Genomic DNA, 22,192 nt, shown 5'->3' with positions numbered 1-22,192 from the left:
AAGATACTGAAAATCAACTGCATGGAAACTTCGGGTCAGAACTGACACCTCAGGAGACAAAGGCGAATTCAAAGCCACACAGCAATCAGTCCCACAGGTTCTGCTCCTCGCAGAGCTGTTGGTACAGCAGCACTGGAGCAGCACCGCAGGGCTGCCGGCCCTCCTGCTCTCATGCACAGCGCTGATGGGAGAAGGGAGCAGCGGCACCGCAGCGCTGTTATCTCCCCACAGGTTGTGCCATCTTTGTCTGGTAAGGACTTAATCTGTCATCCCCTCCCGGTAAAAGCCTGGAAAGCTGCACTCTAAATCAGAGCAGTAGGATACACAATTACTGCATCTCCTCGGAGGTTTTTAGATACAGCTCAAAGCATCACTCCACAAAGGAACAGCAAGTGCCTTTCTTAAGAAAGGAACCTCTATAATGGCTCAGCCTTTTCCTTCTAAGCAGGTGCGTCCATTACAGGACTCCCTTTCTGTTCTGTTGACTCCTGTGCAACATCCCAGCATCCTCAGGCAGCACACATGGAAGGTTTCCTATGGAGAAATACATCTGAAAAAGCGACTCTGGGAGCGCCATTTCCTCTTATGTCTGTTCTACAAGAAGGATACCGGTGTACATTTCAATAGTTTTATTTTCATCTTCCCCAACGGGGAACCAAAGGCAGAGAGGTGTTGTGAGATACATCACGCCGTTCTTACGGGTAAATCAATTCGCAAACGTTATTTTACCACCCTATAAAAATACACACAGGAGTGTGAAGGAAGCAAAGTAGTTCCGAGTGGCTGTCATGGAGCACATCTGTTAAGTACAGTCGCTTTTCTTCCCCCAAAACAGTGGCTCTCTGTGCTCCATAAATCCGACGCCTTCAGCAGCCACATGGCACAGGAACAGAACAGTGGTAGCTCCCCTCAGCATGAGCACACCAAAGCATTGGTACAGAACTGCTCCCGTGGGACCAGGCAGTAAATGTGAGCAACAAAGCCCCGTCCACAAGAGGAAAGAAGGTATGCTCTGGTTTGTTGTCTCGGCTTCCCATCCAGACTCCTGCAAAGGTTCTATACTGTTCAGGCATCTCTGATACGAGTCCATGGTTCTATAAAAAGAAGTCCTACTGTAAGACTGAGATGCTGACCCTGTGTGTGTTACACCAGTGTGAAGAGGAACACCCTTCCGAATTTCTCGAGATATGTCCAAGCAATCTGTGAGTGACCCCATTCCTTTCTCAGTCCGGCTATGCTGTGTGAAACTCAGTTAAGTGCCTCTTCACAGGCAGAGACAGTTTGCTTTTAAAAATATTAAGGACACATTTTTCTTTTTTTCTAAGAACTTCCTGGAAAGTTACTGTGGAAAATGAAAGTGCTCCCATGGTGAGACCAATGTGCAAAGCTCAATAGACTTCCATCTTTGCTGCTTCCTTAGTATTCCTTCCCTTAGCAGATTTGTTAAGATGAGGCTCAATACGTCGCCACGAGGCCATCATCCACCTCTGATGAGCAGGTGGGCACCGGAGAATGTTTTATGTTTAATCATAAAACACGGAATAAGCCAAGAAACATGGTTCAGATATGGTCAGTGTGCTCTCTTGGGTGGGTTTATATGCCAATGGCCTGCAGCACTCGCTTTTCATTCTCATTGAGATGGTCTGAAAACATGGCATAGCAGGGCTGCTGTGCAAACTGACACAGGAAGTCAGTGAGATACGCCTGCAAAGGAGACAGAAAGCAGCAGTCAGCATCACCTCCTGGGAAACCCTGCTTCTACCCTGCATTGAGACATAGACGTGAGCACATACCAAATAACACACAGGGACTGCAGGGGGGGGGCACAGAGGGGAAGGGCTCAGAGGGAGCTCACAAGGAGGAACAAAGCATGGCACAGGGCAGTGACAGGGAATTATGTGAGCTCCAATCTCCACTCTGCTGCTGATTTCAGCAAAAAGCTGCAAAGCTCATGGATAGAAATCTCACCTCCCTCTGCTTGAGAAAGTTTTGTTCATTCACAAGTTATACATACAATGAGGTAAAACAGCTCCAGGCATTACTTGATTAAAATGAAAAAAAAAACCCTCATTCCAGAGCATCACCTGGAGATCTATTTGGTAAAGAGGGTCCTTTAATGCATCTGGATCGTCCTCTTCATCATCTTCATAGTAATCCTCATCTGTCAGAGGCAAGGCAGCACGTTTTAACAACAAACAGAGCAAAACATGTCAGGGAGCGTTCTACTGGACTCTTGTTGAAACCCAACAACCCACATGTAGCTTCAGTGCTGCTGTGCAAACAGTTCTGCACCCAGCATGTCTGCTCCTGAACTCTCATGGTTAGAAACAGAACTGCACCCTGACACATGAAGGGTCCAAGTGGGAGTCCCAGGGAACACAGGGCTGAGATGAGCACACATGGGATACCGGGTGAGCGGGTTTGTTCTGTGCACCATTATCTCAGCCCTAATCTTATGTCAGGGTGACACACTTCCAGTTCTGTGCTAAGTAAGCAGTCTCCCTTACTGCGTTAGCCTGTAAGGCTCTCTTTCCTAAGACTGTGTGCAAACTGAAGAGGAAAGGAAGAATATTATATGTGCTCCATTTTCTTTATGCATCACCTCTTTTTCGAGACCACTCCACAAGCACGTTCACCCACTGCTGACACTGCCATTCCCAGCTCACACCTACACCTCTGACACAAACGTTCCCTTAAGAGGAACACCTGCCTGTACCTCACAGCAGCATGAAGCCTGCGCAGCATTCAAACTCTCCTGTCTGAAACAAAACCCCACTGTGACATTTCCTTCCCTTTGCCTCTCATTTCTGTTGCGCTGCTATCAAGGAAAGAAAACTTAGACCAGAATGTCATCCGCTCTGTTTTAGCTCTGAGTAAGCACTAAAAAGCTGTGACTTACCATACTTGTTTGTGGAAAGAATATCTGATAAGAACTGTCCTGCTAAGCCTTCATCTTCATCCTCATCCTCTTCCTGGTCTTCCCACATATCGTTTGAATCATCTGTTCAGAAAACACAAGTTTCTAGACATAAACAACACCAAGATGCCCGGCCTGCCAGTTACTATGCAGAGGCTGAACAGTTGTTTTGCAGAAAGCCTTGCTCTGCAGGGGCAAAGGGAGACACCTGCAGCCATTACTGTCCCTCAGGAGGAAGAAACAAGAACCAGACACACCAAAGCAAGGATAATTCTCCTGGTGTAAGGCCAGATCCCGACTTCCATGTACAACTCCATGTGTAAGACTACCATTTCCAGATAATTTCCAGGTATAAGAATACACCTCTGAATTACCATTTAAACCTTTGTTTAACTACATACACCAGTTCATTGCAGGGAAGTCTAGACTTGACTAAGTGACTTTTAAGTATCCCTTCCAACTCCAAAGATTCTGTGGTTCTAATTACAGGTGTAATAGTGTAATAGTTATTATTGTCAGTTTCTTATTACTATGAAGGGTTCTGAAGAGATTACAGACTAGATTTGAGCCATTAAAGAGAAAAATCAATCGCAGTGTTTCACCTTGACTCCAATCTGTAGTGGTCTGTCTAGATGCGTTTGCTTCCATTGCATTAGAGAGTTCATTTATTATTAATTTTAAGATTTTTACTAGCAAAGGAATGTTTGTCCAGCGTTCAGGATCTGTAAGAGAGGAACAAGATACATTCATATTACTTTTAATGAAAATTGTTTGTCTCTAATTACAGAAGGAAAGATCCTGTCAAGTTAAGAGCTGGGAGCACTAATTTAGGTGCTCAAATGCTAGCAATGACCATTGGACCAGGCGATACCCGAGCTGGTCCATGTACCAACATACATCACATACATGCTGGATGAGTTTTAAAAAACCAACCTGCACCTTCTCTGGGAAATTCCTCCCACAGCTCTGCACGATCTGCTATGTGAGGCCTTTCATAGCATCCACTAACAGAAAAAAAAGGTAAGGCAGCAAAATCATGACTTACTTTTGGCCGACTTTGATCGCGTCCGTATTCCCTCATCCATATTAAATATTTCTTCTCCCTTTACTCTGATGTCCTGAAGCCGTTTGTCATCTGTGTTGATGCCATACTGCAGGAGTTTACACAGTGCTACTGAGCTGGGGAGCAGAGAGTGGGACAATTAGGGATGGGAATTCCCCCTGCACTGCCTGGCTCACCCAGCCGGATGGACGTGGGGAACGTCCCTGAGCAGCCCTCAGGTGCCCCTTCTGATCCACTGCCACCAAGAACAAGCACTGCAGCGTTCTCCAGCTTCTCCTGTTTTACACTAAGATGCGAAACAGCCACTTCTTCAACCCACCGTCCGCAGGGATGGGGACTGAGAACACAGAGGGGTTATTTGGTGCAAGTTACTCAGCTTACTCGGTGTGAGCTATTTGTTTTCCTTTTACTAACTTCCATTTCCCCGGGTCTCTTCTGCAAAGGCATTCCTTCTCTTCATTACTCAGAAAGCATCCAGCAATTTCTAATGCACTGTGAGCTCCTTTGCTGTAAATAACCCTGAAATGGGGCCTAGAACAGAGCACAGCACTGCCAAATCACCTGCACACAAACCATGGTAATGGATGATACAGACACAGTGCTGTACAACAGACTTCACTTTGCTCTCCCTGTCAGCTGCAGTGCTGGCTGACCCCCACGGCCTCACAACACCCTGCAGAGAGCTCTCAGCTCATCCAAAATGGGAGGAATCACTGCTCTGAGCAACACAACAGACCAAGCACAACTGCAAGCAGTGCTGAGTACCCATCAGACTGCCTCCATCCTGCACGATCGTTTTGACATTTATCTCTCAAACATCTTCTCATTTACTTCACTGGCTCATTAAATCAATGAGAAATGATGAAATTCTCTTAGAAAACCCTCTACAATGCCCTGACCTTCTACTGCAGTTTATAATGAGAATTTCATGTCCAGAAACAATTCTCATCCTGCTCATGTAACTGTAATGTCACAACCAGTCCCATGCTCACTTGAGACGCCCCTTCCCACCCGGGTGCCCCCATTCCAGCACAGAACACAGGGCAGCAGTAGCAGCACTCAGAGGAACATCAGGGATTGCTCCAATTACCACAGCTCTCCTGAACCGAGCTGACAGCGCAGGAAAATAATTCATTTTGCTCAATGTGGGTGCAGCACTACAAGTGTGAACCAGCTCCCCCTTCCCTCACACACAGCATGTTTAATTGCAAGGGGATGATCAGTCAGCTGCGATTAAGGCACGGGTGCAGCTTACAGAGCATCCTACCTGACTTTGCCTTCATACTGCCCATAGAACAGGTGCTGTCTGCTCATCCATTCAGCCATCACAAACTCCAGGGCAGGCTTGCCTGTTGGTCCGGGGAGACTGCACAGGAACTCGAGGAGTGGTTCCAGTTGTGAGTGAACCAAATGAGCAAACACCATAATCAAGGACTGCCAGGGAAAAAAGGAAACATGAGCTGTACATTATTTAGTAGCTGAAAATGTTTTATCAAATATTCAAGAAATGGAGTGCCCTGTAGGAACGGAGATGGTGCTTACCGACCCCAAGAGGAAAAGAAAGTAAAACCATCTGCAAGATACAGTGTGCTACAAATGCAAGAAAGGATACTGCTACCATCAGCAGCAATATTTAACCCACAAAAAACAAGTCAGGAATCCATTTACTCACACCCATGCCCCAAATCAGTAAATCTTCCTAATGCAGAGATTAAAAAACAATTGGAAAAAAAAACAATAAATGAGAGTCTGCAGAGGCTTCTGACCACCAAAAACATCACATGGCAAAGGCAGGCAGTGCAGGTACCCATGTCTGCTCACTGGTCCAATGCTGTACACACAGCCCTGTGCACAAAGAGCTCAGAATGCTCACCATGCCTTATAAGGCACAGAAGTTGCACGTCCACAGCCATATTCTCCACCCCGGGGGCATTCCATCACCACTACATGTCTCCCAGCCATCACACAGTAATGCAGCAGCACTTCTCCTGCTCTGAATTTTAAACTGCAAGTTTTAGGGAAAGAACCGCAAGCTTTAGGAAGGTATTTACAAGACACAGATTTACAGTCCTGCCCCTACAGACCAGGACGAAATGTCAGCCTCTAAGCTGAGGGCACCTCCGGGGGCTTCCTCAGGGGAAAGCTGTTCCACTGCAGAGACTCATCTCAGGCTGAGACAGAGGAGAAATTCAACATCACCGGGGGTTTGTTCTCTTCCACAGCTGCAGGGGCTTCATGTCACTAGTTCAGATTTAAGCTTCTGCATCTTTTAAAGCCCAAAATAGCCAAAGTGAGAGCCATTTTGCATAGCTATGAATGAACAGTGTTTCCAAGGGGGAAAAACTGAAAAAAAAAAAATATCAAAGCCTGGAGATGAACTCTGTGCTGCTATTTGAGTGGCCCTCATGACTCACTGTGTACTGGTTTGAAAAAACGCACCACTACAAATCAGAGAGATACCCAAAATAAAAGGGTAAGAACAGATGATTCTCGGCCAGGTTCTTCACCGAGGGCAGAGGTGGGGTCCTGGCAGCACAGTGCCTTCCCACAGCTGCTGCTCAGGAAGCAGGGCAGGCATCAGCAGATGCTGAACTTTAAGGGCACAGACAAGAAAGAGAATTAACACTACTGAGATGAAAGCATTCTACAAACCACACCACTAAAAGGAGACCAAGGCCAGTGGAGACCGTGATGCTCTCATCTGACCTCTGTCCTGATGCAGGCCAACTACATCTCCCATCTCCTACAGCTCATCTGGTCTCAGTTCCAAGCTATTCACACAGACACACTCAAAGGCATGTCCTTGCCACAACACCCCTAATGAAGGTGCTCTCTAAAGGTTCAGTCCTTGCAAGCAAAAGGTCATGAGATTACTTAAGGTGCATTAAAGTTTAGCCAACAAGAGCCTGGCTTACCTGGTAATCCAGATAACACTGGATGAACAGAGCAGGCCATTTCCTGACTGCTTCACAGGGTATGCAGAACCTCTGAGTACATAACCCATAAACCATCAGGCACACACTTTTGTTTTTATTTTTAATCCAAGTTTCTTTTTCTAACACTTCTTCCCACCCTCCTGGGCTCCTCTCCACTCACCTGCATTACACTGAGTGTCTCTGCTTGTTGCATTTTGCTCAGGATGGCTCTCAGGATCTGGTCCAAGTTCTCTCCCAGCTCACTCCCTGCTTTGGAAATTAAAGTGGAGACCAGCCTGCCCACAAAGGCAGCAGTGAACTCTGAGGTCCTTGGATCCAGAAGCTGGCTCACCACCTGCATCACATACCACAACCCATTGTGGCCTTGCTCATCATGCCACTGTGCAATCTGCTCCAATGCCACTGAGACATACGCACGCAGACACTCACCACCATTCTGCAAGAGAAAGATACGCTGTTAGAATTTCCCTTTCTGAAGCCACCATCAGGTAACAGCAGAGCTGCTAACAAGCACAGCTCAGATCAGCACTACTCCTGCGAGCTGAATCGTTGCTCTCCCTTCCATTCAGCATCTGAATCAACCAAAAGAAGTTTATCCTCCCCTTCCCACTTAAATGTGTGCACAAGAAAAAGGCAGGAAGCAAGATGCAGGAGGTTCTGCTTCGTCATGCCTGAGAGCTTTCCTTGCAGACAGCCTCTGCCATTCCTAGATGTCACAAGTATTATGATAGGGGAAGAAAAGCAGTGAGGTTTTATGTGCTCCAGAGCACTAACAGGAAAAAAAAAAAAACAAAAAACAGGTCAAGGCTGCCAGTATATTCACTCTGATCCACCAAATTACAGAATGATCCCAGCAGAAGTCACTGCAGGTCTCTGAGCAGCAATGCTTTAATGACAGACTGGAGGCAGTAGAGCCTCCCGAGGAGCTGATGATACAGCTATTATGGCAAGCAAAGCCTGGGCTCCCTCGAAGGCTTTGCCAACTGTCTCATTTGGTCACTTCTCTCAAATTTGCCTGTCCCTGCAGCTCTTACCACTCCCTACAGCATTACCTGCATGGTAGCATTGTCATCTGTGTTCAAGCTGCACTGAGCCACTGCAGGGAATGCCTGGCAGATCAGGAGCTGGGACAGAGGAGGTTTGGTGTTCCTCACAACTGTGGTTAATATATCAATAGAAGTCTGAAAGGAAACCACAAACAAAAGCACTGTCACAACAACAGCCACAGTACACAAAGTCAGCATTGCAAGCAGCACAGTCATGAACAGGAGAGATGTGACCCAGTACTACCATCCCATCTTGATGTTACACACAGCAATATTTTACTTATTTTAAGTCATGCATCCAGAGCCACTGTAACTGCCATGGGCACACAGCGCTGTGCACTGTGAAGTTCCCAAGGCAGTTCAAACATTAAGAGTGGTATAAAACCACTCAATGAGGTAAACAGCTCCACAGGGACGTATGTTATCCTGACACAGTGATCACTGCAACCAGAGAACTGTTCTGGCTGACTTGTTCCATTTTATCCTGATCTGTATTTATTTTAATCACCTATTAGTGATTGTTACAGCAATACCAATCAATATGCAGACTATAAACATTTTGATTAAGATATTTATGGGCTTAATTCCATACAGTCATTCTACAGAGTTAATGCTCAATCTTTTCTAAGTGGACTTTTTAGAGAAACAAGAAACGTGTACAGTTTACCTCCAGCAATTTATACATGTGACGTATAAGTCAGAAAAAAATCTCAGCAAAACCCACAAGGAATAGTTATGTATTCTGCTGGAGAACACTCCACCATACAGGAGAGACTGTCCCTGGTGAAACTTGATTACATCACAGCAGAACAGCTGGGGATATACTGCAGGGAGCAGAGGAAGTCCACAGAACACATTACTTTTGGAAACATCTCCCCCCACCTGCAGTTCGCCTTCTCTCCACAAGGACAAATCTACCAAACACTGAAGTTATTGTTCAAAAGCAGTTTAAAGCAACCTTCCTACTTGTTACAGAGCAGCCATCCTTTTAATGTTAAAGAACATGGAATCAGCCCCAGCTCAGACCAGGTATCACTATAGCACTTACTGCACAAAGCCCTGCTGGGATCTTGTCAGCAGGGGCCTGCATGATGCTGACAAGAGTTGGTATTAGCCTCATCTGCATTGGACCCTGGCAGGCTTCTATCTGAGCTAGCTCCTTAAAGATATCTTGGGCAAGAGAAGCAACAACTGGATCTGGAGAGAGAAAGCACCATTTACTAAAACATACTAACAAACATCTCAATTTTTGCTGCCACTATTTCAAACTGGCAATGCAGCACCTTCCCTTCTAGCTTTACAGTACAAATCAACGTTCATTCAATTATGATTTATTACATGTTCAGCACAATCCTGATCAGGATCCATTAGCAAAACCAACCATGCCTGACAGTGTGACCCGAACACGTACCATTGCTGTACTTCAGAAAGATTGCGATGGTGAAGGGGCAGATCTTGTTCTCCACACTTGCTGTAAATGCTGGGTCCACCGTGCAGACAATGCACAGTGTCTCCATCACCAGGTTGAGCACCTCCGAGCTGAACTGCGTTGCCAAATGGATCAGACCATCAAGGATGCTGGGAAGGAAAGGCTGCAACACATGGGTGCTCTCAGAGATCTTCAGCTGGTCACAGTAGCTAGACAGGATACAAAAATACACACAGAACGTACTGAGGTGTTTTATATATGTAATACTGGATTATATATAAATGGATATCCCATCCCACCATTCCTCTGTAAGTTGACTCCTTTAGCACTTCTCCCCATCAGTACACACAGTAATTCCCTGCCTTTATTCATCACCATCTCAGTGCAAGTGGAAGACAAGTTGGTTTGGGGGAGGGGGTGTGTGTGTTTAAATAACTCATTTCCAGTTTTCATTTCACTTTTGAATCTACATAGCAGATCTTCCCTTTCTCTTCTTGTAACTTGGGGAAAGAAACCAACCACATTCTTTATTGCCCTGATGTGTCCCACAAAGACATGCTCTGTTAGAGCCATACTTGTGCCTGCACAGCACTAACCATGGTTTCATCCCCATGCTTGTCATCACCATCTACTTCTGCTTCTATCTGGGACTGTATCTGCTATAATATTGTACTGTACATAACCTTGAACCTCAACTTCTAACTCCTCAGAGTTGCTCCGCTTGGAACCTGCTCAATTCAACTTTTTATGCTGATATTAGATCATTCCATTCCATTACTTCCACAGTCTGTACAGAAATATTTTGACGTACAAGCTTTAAAAATGTAATTTCTAACACAGATCCCTGAGCTTTGGAGTATCTTTGCTTACCCCCATATAGCTCTGACTGCAGAGATTCGGACAGAAGGCGGCTGGGTTTCATGCAGACCGCTGACCGTGGCTTGCAGGAACTGCTGGATGAGCTCTGGGGACATGGCCACTGTGAAGCGGCTGGCGGCCCAGAGAGCCCGGCCCAGGAGAAAAGGGGACACTGAAATGAAGCAGAACAAACAGAACAGCCATTTCAGAGTGAGTTTCATGAATTCCAAGTCAGAGCTGCTTCCATTCATCACCCAAAGCTTTGCCATCCCAGCAGGAAAGTCATTCAATGATAAATAATTTCTCAAAGTTTAATTATTTGCAAGGATTTTGAAATCTGACCCTTTTGCTTGCTGATGTATCACAGTACAGAAAGCAGAAGCACACAGAGCTCCCAGTAACAGGATCCTCCTCACCACGAGTACTATTTGGGTTTATCTGCTGTGATCAGCATCAGCCTCAGCTTCAAGAAAACGGGATGTTGGCACTGCACAACAGTACATGCACACCACAGACACTTAAACTTGTAAGAAGTTTCCAAGCTGTGGCACTCAGCAGCAGCTCGACCAACAGCCAGGGCTGGCATACCTGAAAGGTTGAGGTCTGCAAGAACAACGTTGGTCAGGAAGCCATGCATATCAAAATGTATCCGGCCGTTCTTCACACTGTCTGTAATAATGGACTTCACAGAGCCCAGGGCCAGCATACAAGCTTCGTGTATTTTCCACCTGTAGAAGAATCCAGATGCTTTTAGGCTTTTCTGCCCACCACCACCCCAATAAATAAATCAAGAATTTGAAGAAAAACCATTCAGATCTTTTTCTCTAAGCTGACCCGATTACCTGCTTGATCCCAAAGCAAAAACAACTGAACATTCACAAAACTCTGCAATGTGGGGACTCGGAATCTCCCCCAGGACAGGCTGCACTCTCAATCCCTTTCCACATTTTTGGTTAAAAAAAAATGCTGCTGCTTGTACCACTCCCCCCCCCACCAAATAAATAAATAAACAGACTGTTCTGAAGGATTAAAGGATTTGTTCTGCAGTCTCCAACTGCACCTCAGTTGACTATCCTATGTGCAGGAGCACTGAGAGAAATTCTGAGCCCACTTAACTGAGCAGAAAGTGAAGGTTCTGCTGCTGTCCCTTTGGATCACATGTAACAAACACTTCACAATGACACGCTTTAAGGAACAGTCAGACAGGGTGGAGAAGGAAGGAGCCTGGGACAGACACCTGGTGAAGGGCTTCCACAGGAAGGTTTCTGCACCTGGCTTGAGAAATACCCCACTCTCCTTTTCTTCTCCTAATCAGTTCTCAGATTTCATCCTCGCCCATCAGCAGCAGTGCCACAAAAACAACATATGATTGACTTGTGTTGCCCTCATGCTACAGAACCCACCACTGCAGCTCCCTGCTGTCCCATCTCCTCACCAGTGCTCAGCACCACTGTTCTTGGCCTGCTCAGCTTCCTGTAAGTGCCTCGTAGCTGCTGCAGCCAAAGCACTTGCACTCTCATTCTGGAAATCAGCAGCCACAGCCTGTGCAGAAGGGAATAATCCATGTTTAGTTGTACAGACTTTTAAAGGTGGGCTTTCCTCCAAACACTCAACATGAAGCTAAACGGATTGTTCTCATTCTTTGGTTGCTTCTAAACATGGGATATTTTTCATACCAGCAACAGATCTTGAGCAGCAATCCTCACTGTATAGGAGAAAGTATCATCATCTTCATCCTCCACAAACTGCTGAGGATTTGCAGTCCAAACCTTTATCTGAAACAGAAAGGAGACAAGAAGGAAAGGGAGCATAACAGTGATGATTCTTACATGCTGTTGCAGTGACCTTTGAAAAGAAGAGGCCCTCTCTGTCTGTCCTGAGCCCATCTTGCTCCTCTGCCCCTCATTTGAAATCAGTTTCACAAACTCATGACTGAGCTGAAATCAATGCTACACAGCTTTATTTATAGATGAGGAAAGGCAGAAGCAGATGAAGCTTTAACAGCATGCTTGTTTTTATGCATGCCTACCTAAACAAGACAAACAGAAGATGGCTTTCAGGGTTGGGAGACCTGGAAGCACAAAGAATAACCATAAAACCAATGTACCACCACTTGCACAATCCTGTAGTGTGGCTATCCATTTCAGTTTGGTAACCTTCCTTTTCACAACACATTCCTTCACCACTGCACACGTGGTACCACCGATAAGAACACTTGGATGTCATGATTAATTGATGGAACAGCACAGAACCATAAAGGTTGCAAATGACCTTTAAGACTATCTAGCCCAGCTGCCCACCTACCAACAGAACTGCCCACTAAACCACACCCCTACGTAACCACATTAGCTTACAGCAGCTTCCATGCACTGAAACACTTCCTTGGACATTAATTGGTTTAAATCTCTTATCTCATTTACTTCCTACACAAGACAAACTTGCTCACCTGCTCCTCTGTGATCTGCATGTAAAGAAGGATGTAGTAGATCAGCTCTGGCAAAGCCTTCTTCACTGTGCTCTTAAATTTGTTGTTTTCCAACAAGGCATGAACAAACTCAAATATGCTGAACACCAGATTTTCAAATCCCAATACTTCACCTGGACAAAGAAGCGAAAAAAAGGACCATGACTCCAAATGCTAACATACACAGAAGTATAAGCAGGTGTCAAATACAATTACAGACTGTTAGGCTGTCTGATGGGGTAATGGCTGTTCTTGCTCCTGGACCAGCAAGGGCAGCAGCAGCCCTGGGAGGACTCTGACTTGATCACCTTCTGCTCTCCTCCCACATCACTGCACACCCCTCACTAAAATTGATCAAGCCCAAAATAAAACCTGCTTGGTTTTCTTTTGTCCCATCAGTTTTACCTCAAAATTGCTGCAAAACTCACTCCTTGAGTCGTTAGAAACCTTAAGTTATGCAGCTTCACTGATCACAGCCACATGAAACTTAGAACAGCATCCATCACTTCTTTCCAACACTGTAAATGTACATTAAGCATGAACTCCTGAGGTGTTTCTGCAACTGTTTTGACAACAGTAACATTTAGGTAAGTCCATTCCTCTTCAGAAGAGGACTCAGAAGTGCAGCTCAACAAGTTCTTACCATCAGAATCCACAGGATCCTCCACCTCTTCTGTATAATTTACTTCTGTTCTCACATAGGTAGATGGAGTTAAGTAAACATGCATATTTCTAAGAAGATGCATCTAACAGGAATTACAATTCCTAATAACGACTGTGCTTTCTTAGGGAACATGGGTTACACACAGTGCTGTGTTTTGAACAGAAGATGAGCCCTGGGAATTCCTGCCCAGCTGCAGAAACCACTTCTCCATCAGCTGACAGCAACCCTGGACAACTCCATTGGCACACACCAAATTCTCCACGGAAACCCAAAGGTTCACCCACACTACAGCACTACCACAATGGAACCACTCAGACTCAGCCTTCCCAGGGCACAAGGAGCTCTTTCTACACCTCAGTGCTCCCAATGGTGAGGAGCCACAGCAGCACAAAGTTAACCTGGAGCAGATGTGGAAGACCTGGCTTTGCATGTACCAGTTTGCATGTACCATGAAAACCACCAGCAGAACATCTTTTTAACATTGCAGATTGCTCAGCAAAGTAATGACTATGTGATAACATTTAAAAGGCAAATCGAATTCAGCTTCAGCAGCAAACGTAACCAGTCATTACTGCTGCAGCAAGGGATAAGGTAGGTTCTCTTTTGAAGCCTTTACATCACTACCAGGAATTGCTTTCAGAAGACAATTTTCACTGAAGAGCACCAGAGAGAATGCAGAAGTCGGCCACAGTTCTGCAGCCAGCACAGTGTGGGTGCTCCCATCGTTTATCCTAACTGACTCAGGCCAAAGGAACCTCATGGAGCCCACCTGAGATACCCACAGAATCTATACAACAGATTCCTGCATTGCTGGTCATGGTCTAACAGTCTTCAGCCATGTTCAAGTCCTTATTGGGCACAAGGTAGTTTTCTTGTTCTACTCCAGTTAAAAGCATTCACTGCAAAGGATATAAGGCAGCACTTTCTGTAAGGGTATTCCACACAATGGGCAGGATCTGCTGCATTGAGGACACCATGTGCTTTGGGTAGTTCTTCACCAATGCTGTCACAGCCTGGAAGGACAAAGATCAGTGATCAGAAGGGAAACCGGGGAACACCACCAAAACCCAGCTCATGGGCTGCACTTCCATTACCAATGCAGTTAATCCCAAGTCCTGCTGGGACTGCTCTCAAGAGATAGGGAAGAAAAGAAAGACATCTTTCTGTCATTTACTTCTCAGTACTTCACTGAGAGAGAAGAAAAAAAAAGATGGGAGCTTGCAGCTAGTTGAAAATGTATTACCAAAAACGTCTCCATTCTCTCTCCCATTGCCCCTGCACTTCAGGAGCTCCTGTAATCATCTTATCTGCAGAGCTGGCTTAATCAGTCCCTTGAGTTCTCACATTTCTGCATTACATTGACTACAAAACACACTTTCCTGGAAGGAAAGGCAATTTATAGGTCTTACACCTGAAATCCTTCTGCCTTAGAAAATTGCTATCATTAGTTTAGAAGCCATAAGTGACAAAGCCATTGGTTGCCCTGAGCACCAAGCCAGAACACTGCTCCCCTCACAGAGAGCTGCTACCATCCATCACTGGCTCCTGCTGCTTCTACAGCACTGCACCCCTCACTGAGGAGAGGCAGCAGCAGGGGAAGTGATGGGATGCAGTAACACAGTGCTGCTGCCTCTATCAGGACCACAAAAACCAGTTCCACAACATGGAACTTAACAGCTGCTCCTTTCAACACCACAACAGCATCCTCCTGCACCTTCCAGCATTTAATTTCTTGGCTCAGGAGCAAAGCTAATCATTATGAAAAACTTCATGCTAGTTTACAGTAACTCTGCATTATGATTTTCTTCAAGGAACACAGCTGAATGGGCCTCAGCTGTCCACCTTCACAAACCTGCACCCTATCACCCAATAGTGCACGACACATCCCTATGGAGCTCACCACGCACATCTTCAGTGCAGGCACAATTCTGTATCAAAACTGCACGGCACTGGGAGCCAGAAAGCTTCACAGCTCATAACACAGGCAGTGTCAGGAGAAGCAACACACAACACTCGACCTCTCTTTCCCAGCACACCTGGCAGTGTTTCTGTATTTGGTCATTTCCTATCAGTGTTAACCAACTTACTTTCAGGACTTCCATCTTAAATCCACTGTCTGATGTGGGTCCGTCAGGCATCTGCAGGGCCTGAACAAAGGCCTCCGTGAACTGCTGCACCACAGGGAATATCAGGACTTTGGCTGCACCCTGGTTAAACATCAGTGCAAGCAGAGGTGAGTTCCAGGTAACAGATCTCTGTGTCTGACAGCAAAGCAAAGGGCCACCCTCTGCTCAGCCAAACAAGTGATGTCAGTAGAGAACCAACAGCTGGGCTGAGGAGCACTGCTGTGAGTCCTCCGAGGAAAAGGCAGCAATGTTGTTCCAAATGTCAAAGCACATCTGGAAATGTCTGCCCAGGGCTGGACAGGAGATCCATACGCGTTTACAGCCACCTGACATCCCCCTGGCCACTGGAAGCTCCTGCAGGGATTTCCAAGCAAAGGGGCGGTCCCCACCTCCTCCCCGGGCTGAGCCCCTCTCTCCAGGCTGTCCCTGCACGTCTGCTAAACTCAGTTATGGAAACCAAGCACAGCATCACGGCGTGCACATAAACCAGGCAGCCAGCCACTCTGCGAGCAGATTACACCCCCTCCTCCAGGTTACACCTGGCACCATGGAATTCTCCTACGTTTCATTTTCACGTTAACGATGATTTAGAGCCTCACTTCGTTTCCAATCAATACGTGTTGTAGGGTAGGTTAAACTCTTGCCTTTTCCAGTTCCTCCATGTTACAGATCATATGGGCACACGTGGTAAATATCTCCACTGCACGCGACCTGGTGCGAATACCATACACCTGCAGAACAGCAGACAGGGAATACCAGACATTGTAAACAGGTATTTTTTTCTGCTTTATTTGATTCCCTTTTGTTTCATTATTGGCTTCAACATCTCGGTTGAAACGTTTGCTGTCACGAATGATCACAGCACAGAGGAAATACTGTAAGTCTTACCCTGGCACAGTTCAACCTTCACATCTGCTGTTTCTCTGCTCCAAGAACACTCCCACCAATGCAACTCAGTACCCATTTAAGAGTGAAGATATACCTCAGCCATTGTGAAGATTTTGTACATCTCTGGAAGAATAACAGGAGCAACATGTGGCATCTGCGTGTCCGTCACTTCCCGCGTAAACTCTGCAGAACAGAAAACAAGGGAACTTCTTAGAGGAAAACAAACCCATAACAACAACATAGAGAATGCTGGGAAATGCGTTGCTTCATGCTTGCCCAGAGCAGCGCTGGCTGTCCTACCCATGGCAATCCCTGAGGGACTGCAGACAAATGTCATGCTGAAAACGGCAGATATCTGAGAGCAGGGAGTTACAGAGCTCCTGTGGTGCTGCAGCCCTCAGCACAGAGCCTGACACTGTGCTTCCGCAGCTCCCAGCGCAACCAGAAGGCATCCTGCCCTGCACAGCAGCAGCAGCAAGTTCTAGCTCAATTTGCAGAACAAAGGGACAGAATGCTTGGATAAAGAAAAGCCTACAGCACCTCCTTGGGCAGCCTTGCTGTGTACACGTACCTGTCAGCACTCTCATGGCTCCATGCACCACGTTCACATCTCCACTAACCAGCATCTCCATCAGGAGGTTGAAGAGCTCAGGCCAGGCTTCGGGCCAGTCCCAGTGGGCTATTGCTGACACTGCATAGGCAACACTCGAGCGCACTTTGCTGATGGATTCTCTCAGCCCATTGGGTAGGAGCTCTCTAATAGCAACTTTTGCCTGTAGAGAACCACAGCATTTAGGAAAACATCCCCAGTCATAGGACAAGCTACTCAATCCAAGTTATCGTATCTGCGACTGTATCCTGATACAACTTCAACATCAGGATTACAAAATGAACGCTTAGGAGGCGACTAAACCTTGCAGACTGCATTCTGTGTTTCTTTTTAAGGAAAGCTGTTGGGTGTGTTGTAACGCAGCGCTCTCCTCACACAGAACTCTCAGGCAGGCACACAGCAACCGCCCTCCCCAGCTCAGAGCTGCAACGAGATGGGATGCAGACATGGATGGGGGACCCCCAGGGCTCGTTGAGATAAATGCTGGTTCCAATGTCAGGGCCTGTGTTTGCCCTCTTTGGAAGATCTGGGTGAAGGAGAACCGGGCACCCAGCCCCGAAGGGACCAAAGGAAAAAGGACAGCGCTCCCAAGATCTATTTCAGGGAACCAGTTAATATTCTTGATGGATAAAGCATCTTAAATCCGGAAACACGAAGCAAAGCCTTACCCTCTCTGTGGTCTCTGGAGGTCTAAACTTTTCTGACTGAGAACACCAGTGAGTTTCCACATACTGTTTCAAAATGACAGATGCCAGCTGCATTAGAAGAGAGGTCACAAATTAGGAACAAATCTCACAAGCACAGCAAGCACCACCCCCAGCCTGTTTGCTCAGCCCCCCATCCCATCACACTGTGTTTACCAAAATGCACATCTTTATCAAACTGCTGAAACAGCCACGGCAGTAAAAAGCTGAACTGACGGCCACTCCTTGCACAGTGACAGCCTACACAGCACTAACACAGGAAGGCCGCTATTTCTCACCTCATAGCACGAGGTATGGACCACATCGTAACCACAGGAACACGGAACCTAAACCTCCTTTTCAAGGAGGAAAACACTGACAGGAAAAGCTGTGGCAGAGAGGACTTCTGCTGCTGGTGCCCACCGCACACAGCCAGCACCACACTGCCCAGCAGCAGGCTGAGCAGGCCCAAAAAGCACTGCTTTCAAGAAAGGGAAGGTCAGCACACCTGGATATGCTGAAGGAAGTGACAAACCCACAGAAACCAAAGGGAAAATGGAGGGACAAAGGAAAACCACCCCTGGCTCCCCCGGGACGCAGCAGGACGCCCCACGAACTGCAGTGCTGCCCATGAGTGTGAGCTCACCTGCCGGATGGCCAGCGCTCCCTGCGGGTCCACCGTCAGCTCTGCCAAATGGACACCGAACTCTGCAACACAAAACAAATGTTTGTATCAGAACTTTCATTCCCACACAGAGAAACTCACCAAGATTTTTGGAGGAAGACACAATGCCAACGGCGTGACTCATACGTGGGAAGGAGAAGACAATTCCAGCACAGAGCTTCTCAAATGAATCACTGCATTCATTCCCCCCTGAGCTCCCTGCACAAACTTCATTTGTTGTCTCAGCATCTCACTTCTTTCCCTCACAGTAAAAATGTTGCAACCCAGGTTAACAACAAGCGCACTCTGAGAGGTACTGGGCTTAACCTCCCCTGAGCTGCAGCTGTAACTGCTCCCCTCCGGGTCAGCGCAGGGCTGTGAGCACTGCCGGGGCTGTGGGTGTCCCCACGCATGGTGGGGAGTGGGACCAGATGGCCTTTAAGGCCCCCTTCCAACTCAAACCATTCTGGGACTCCATGAATTTAATGACTGCATTGCCCTCGTTTTTACTTTCAGTGTTCTATCTTTAAAACATGCTTAATGACAGCACATTTCTGGTTTCTTTCTAGCACTTTACAGCACTCCTGATTCACGTGATCTATATTTCTTTCCCACAACAGCACAGTGCTGGCAAACACAATGCTGCTCTTGCTCCTCCTCTTGGCATCCACAAGGAGGATACAATTCGTTCCTCCCGCGCTCCCTGACTCCCAACAGCACAAAGTAATGCAGATGAAGAGACCCCAGCAAGTCTCCAGCCCAGCCTTGTGCCGAGGCAGCATCAGCAGGATCAAACCAGGTTGATCGGAGTATTTTCTAGTCAGGTTTTGGCCCTTCCATTCAAGTTTGGAATCAGCAAAGCTTCTCCGGACAACATGTTCCAAAACCTGGCAGCCCTCACTGAGGACAGCACTGCTGACCCACACAGTCTGATCCTCTCCCATCCCCTCCGGTTTGGGGCCACGCGCAGCTCCATGGGAGCAGCCTGGAGAGCCTCCCCAGGTGAAGGTGTTAAACCACCCCGCAGCAGAGCCGTGAGGTCCTGGGGGGGACAGCAGCGAAGTGCAAAGTTACTCTGGGATATCTGTACAGCAGTGACAAGTGAAGGTGTAGACGATGGGGATCGGACTCAGTGCTGCTCTCGGGTCCCTCCCAACTCGTGTTATTCTGACTCCATTCCTCGTCCCTGGATTTCCTTTATCCACAGAGCACAGCTCTGCCGTGTTCTGCACATCCTAATCCCACACAGCACTGCCAGCCCTGTGCTGCTGCACCACCACCAATAACTGCCCAACAGCCACGGTGGCAACAAACACATCTCCGTGTGCGGCACCACAGAGGGCTCAACACACACAGATCAGCACAGGGAACCTTCCTACCTCACCACCTGCCTTCCCTTCATCCCTTCACAGGGAGCAACCACTGCGCTACCCCGGGCCGGGCGCAGCCTCACATCTCCCCTCTCTTTCCCATCAAGTTCCTCTGACGACGCTTCTGAGCTGAAGTCCGGGAGCTGAGAGACCTTCAGGCACCACAAAGAACCCCTTCAGCGTGGGAAGACCCACCGAGAGGAGCGGCAAAGCGCCAGGAGGGCCCGGCGGGACCCCCGAGGTGAGGCCGCACAGCGAACGCAGCTCCAGGCACAGCGCTGCGGCTCTTCGCACCGCCGCAGAACCCTTTGAGGCTGAGCAGACCCCGCAGACCCCGCCGTGCGCTCAACCCGCTCCACTCCGCACCGCGACCCCGCGCGGCGCTGCCCCACGTGCGGACGGCGGCGGGAGGGCCCCGAACGGCCCCGCGGGCTCCGGTGCGGCGGCTCCACCCCCCGCGGCCCTGCCTGCCGCCCGCCGCCCGCTCCCTGCCCGGCCGCACGGGACGGCCCCGCGGGCCCCCACAGCGCCGCTCCCCGCACAGCCCCGCGGTGCGGCCCGGCGCTCACTCACCCTCCGTCACCTCCAGCACCTTCACCTGCTCCTCGGCGGCGGCGCGCACCGCCTGCACCGGGCACAGGATCCCCGTCAGCGTCTCCACCAGCGCCTCCTTCAGGCCCTGCGCCACCGGCCCCGGCCCGCCGCCCCCCGGCCCTCCCGCCGCCGCCGCGCCCGCCATCGCCCCCTCACGCTCCGCTCCGCCGCCGCCGCCGCGCGCGGGATACGGGGCCGCCGCGCGCCAAACGCACGCACGCACGCACGCGCGCCGCGTCGGGACGTCACCGCGCGCAGCGCCCCCCGGCGGCGCGGAGGACGAACGGCAGCGGGGCCGCCCCGTGCGCGCGGTGGGCGGGGCCGTGGGGGGGGCGGAGGCGGAGGCGGAGGCGCAGTCCCGCACCGCCCCCGAGGGCCGCAGCCGTCGAACCCCGCAGCGGCGCTTCCGTCGCGGAGGCGGGCGGTGGCGACGAGGGGACGCCGATCCTCCCGACACGCAAACGCCGCTTCCGCGGAGGGACACGTGCGGGTCCGTGCGGGGCGCCGCTGCGTCCGTCCGTCCGTCCGTCGGTCCGGAGCTGCGCTCCCATCACCGCGCCGGGCAGAGCAGCGCCGCGCGCGGCCGCTCCTCTCATTGCGGGCACGGCGGTGTTTCCTTCCAGCCCGCCCGCAGCCGTTCCTCGCGGAACATCGCCCGCTTTGGGCTGTAATGCATAACGCCGTCCTTCGTGCGCAGCGCGGCTCGCGGGGTCCGCCGGACCCCAACCCCGGAGCGCAGTCCGTGCGCGTGCCCGCGTCAGTGCGCGTGTCCGCCCCCCCCGGACCGCCCCGATGTTGGGAGCGCTTTGCCAACACCGGGTTCCGTCCCGGGCTTTGGGCTCGGATGCACCGCGAGGCCGCGGCTGCGCGCGGAGGGCAATGAGTCCTCTACAGACAGCACCATTCCGTTTTATAACATAACCAGGGGTTTATTCCACAATATAAACTGCAACGTTTGATACAAGCTACCCAAAAAAGGAGAAAGCCAAAATACAGCTGTGGCAATTACTTTACAGAGCTTTTTTTTTTTTTTTTTTTTTTTTTTTGTCGTTGTTGTTGGTTTTTCCTTTTTTTTTTTTCTGTCTTCTACATCCCGGCCCTCAGCCACGCCAGCATCCGCCGCCCGCCTCCTGTACAGCCCCCCCGCTAAAGCAACACGCCGTCCCCAGCTGCCATTCCAGTCGCTGAAACCAGACATAGAAGTTATTGCTCAGATAAATAAACCTAAACCTACCGAAAACAAAGTGGGGGAGGGAGGAGGGGGGAACAAAAACCCAAAAAAAAAACAAAAACCCAAAACCTAAAAGTCTCCGAGGAGTCGATAACAGAGGAAAGGGGGCTGCGTGGGACAGCCCGCGCCGTGGGCTCCGTGCGCCACGCGGGGTCCGAAGCGCCGCACATCCCAGAGCTGCACCAGGAAAGCTGCACGGCCACAGCAGAGCCTTCGGGGGCGGCCGAGACCCCCCCCGGCTCCAACAGCCATCTCGGCAAACCTCCACAACCACAAAGATCAAAGGGAGAATACAAAAGTGTCAAAAATGGGTTCGAGTTCTGGAAAATGATCCCGTGAGGATACGAGTAGCACCATTTGCAGCCCGGTTCTCCAAACAGCCCCTGCGGCCCCCGTGGAAAACTCCGCCGCTCTCCGCTCAGTCCCGAAGGCTCTGCGGGCGCTCTCACTTGCGGTACGGGGAGCCCTTCCCGGCGCAGCTGGCGCAGATGTAATCCTCCTTCTCGGCCATCTCGGGGGAGATGCCCACGCACACCTGGTGGAACCACTGGTTGCAGCTGCCGTCGCATTGGACCCAGTCCACCTGCGGAGGGACGGAGGCGCTGCGGCTCAGAGGCGGACAAACACACCCAGGAGGCACTGTTCGACC

General features: G+C 49.2%; 2 protein-coding genes across 3 annotated transcripts in view; both read right to left on the bottom strand.

The window, feature by feature from the left end:
• Positions 1–614: 614 nt before the first annotated feature.
• Positions 615–20,525, bottom strand: IPO9 (importin 9). The gene is made up of 24 exons (XM_015298721.4): positions 20,292–20,525; positions 18,331–18,392; positions 17,670–17,756; positions 16,963–17,164; positions 16,486–16,574; positions 16,148–16,234; positions 15,465–15,584; positions 14,290–14,390; positions 13,357–13,415; positions 12,696–12,847; positions 11,926–12,024; positions 11,685–11,791; positions 10,838–10,977; positions 10,262–10,421; positions 9,374–9,600; positions 9,011–9,159; positions 7,969–8,097; positions 7,077–7,352; positions 5,248–5,414; positions 3,963–4,096; positions 3,520–3,639; positions 2,900–3,001; positions 2,085–2,161; positions 615–1,704 (listed from the first exon to the last, which is right to left on the bottom strand). Exons 1-24 carry the CDS (start codon positions 20,455–20,457, stop codon positions 1,594–1,596), a joined length of 3,123 nt encoding a protein of 1,040 aa, XP_015154207.2. The 5' UTR covers positions 20,458–20,525; the 3' UTR covers positions 615–1,593.
• Positions 20,526–21,215: 690 nt separating this feature from the next.
• The window catches only part of KDM5B (lysine demethylase 5B), a 28,442-nt gene continuing 27,465 nt past the window's right edge, over positions 21,216–22,192 (bottom strand). For both annotated transcript variants that reach the window (NM_001031029.2, XM_046904138.1), the window contains exon 27: positions 21,216–22,126. In NM_001031029.2, the coding sequence (NP_001026200.1) occupies positions 21,989–22,126 (138 nt within the window). In that variant the 3' untranslated portion in view covers positions 21,216–21,988. The remainder of the gene's footprint in view (positions 22,127–22,192) is intronic.

The sequence above is a fragment of the Gallus gallus genome, chromosome 26, assembly GCF_016699485.2.
Source record: "Gallus gallus isolate bGalGal1 chromosome 26, bGalGal1.mat.broiler.GRCg7b, whole genome shotgun sequence".
NCBI lineage: Eukaryota > Metazoa > Chordata > Aves > Galliformes > Phasianidae > Gallus > Gallus gallus.
The sequence above is the reverse complement of the archived record's forward strand: the minus strand, read 5'-3'. Positions and strand labels throughout refer to the sequence as shown.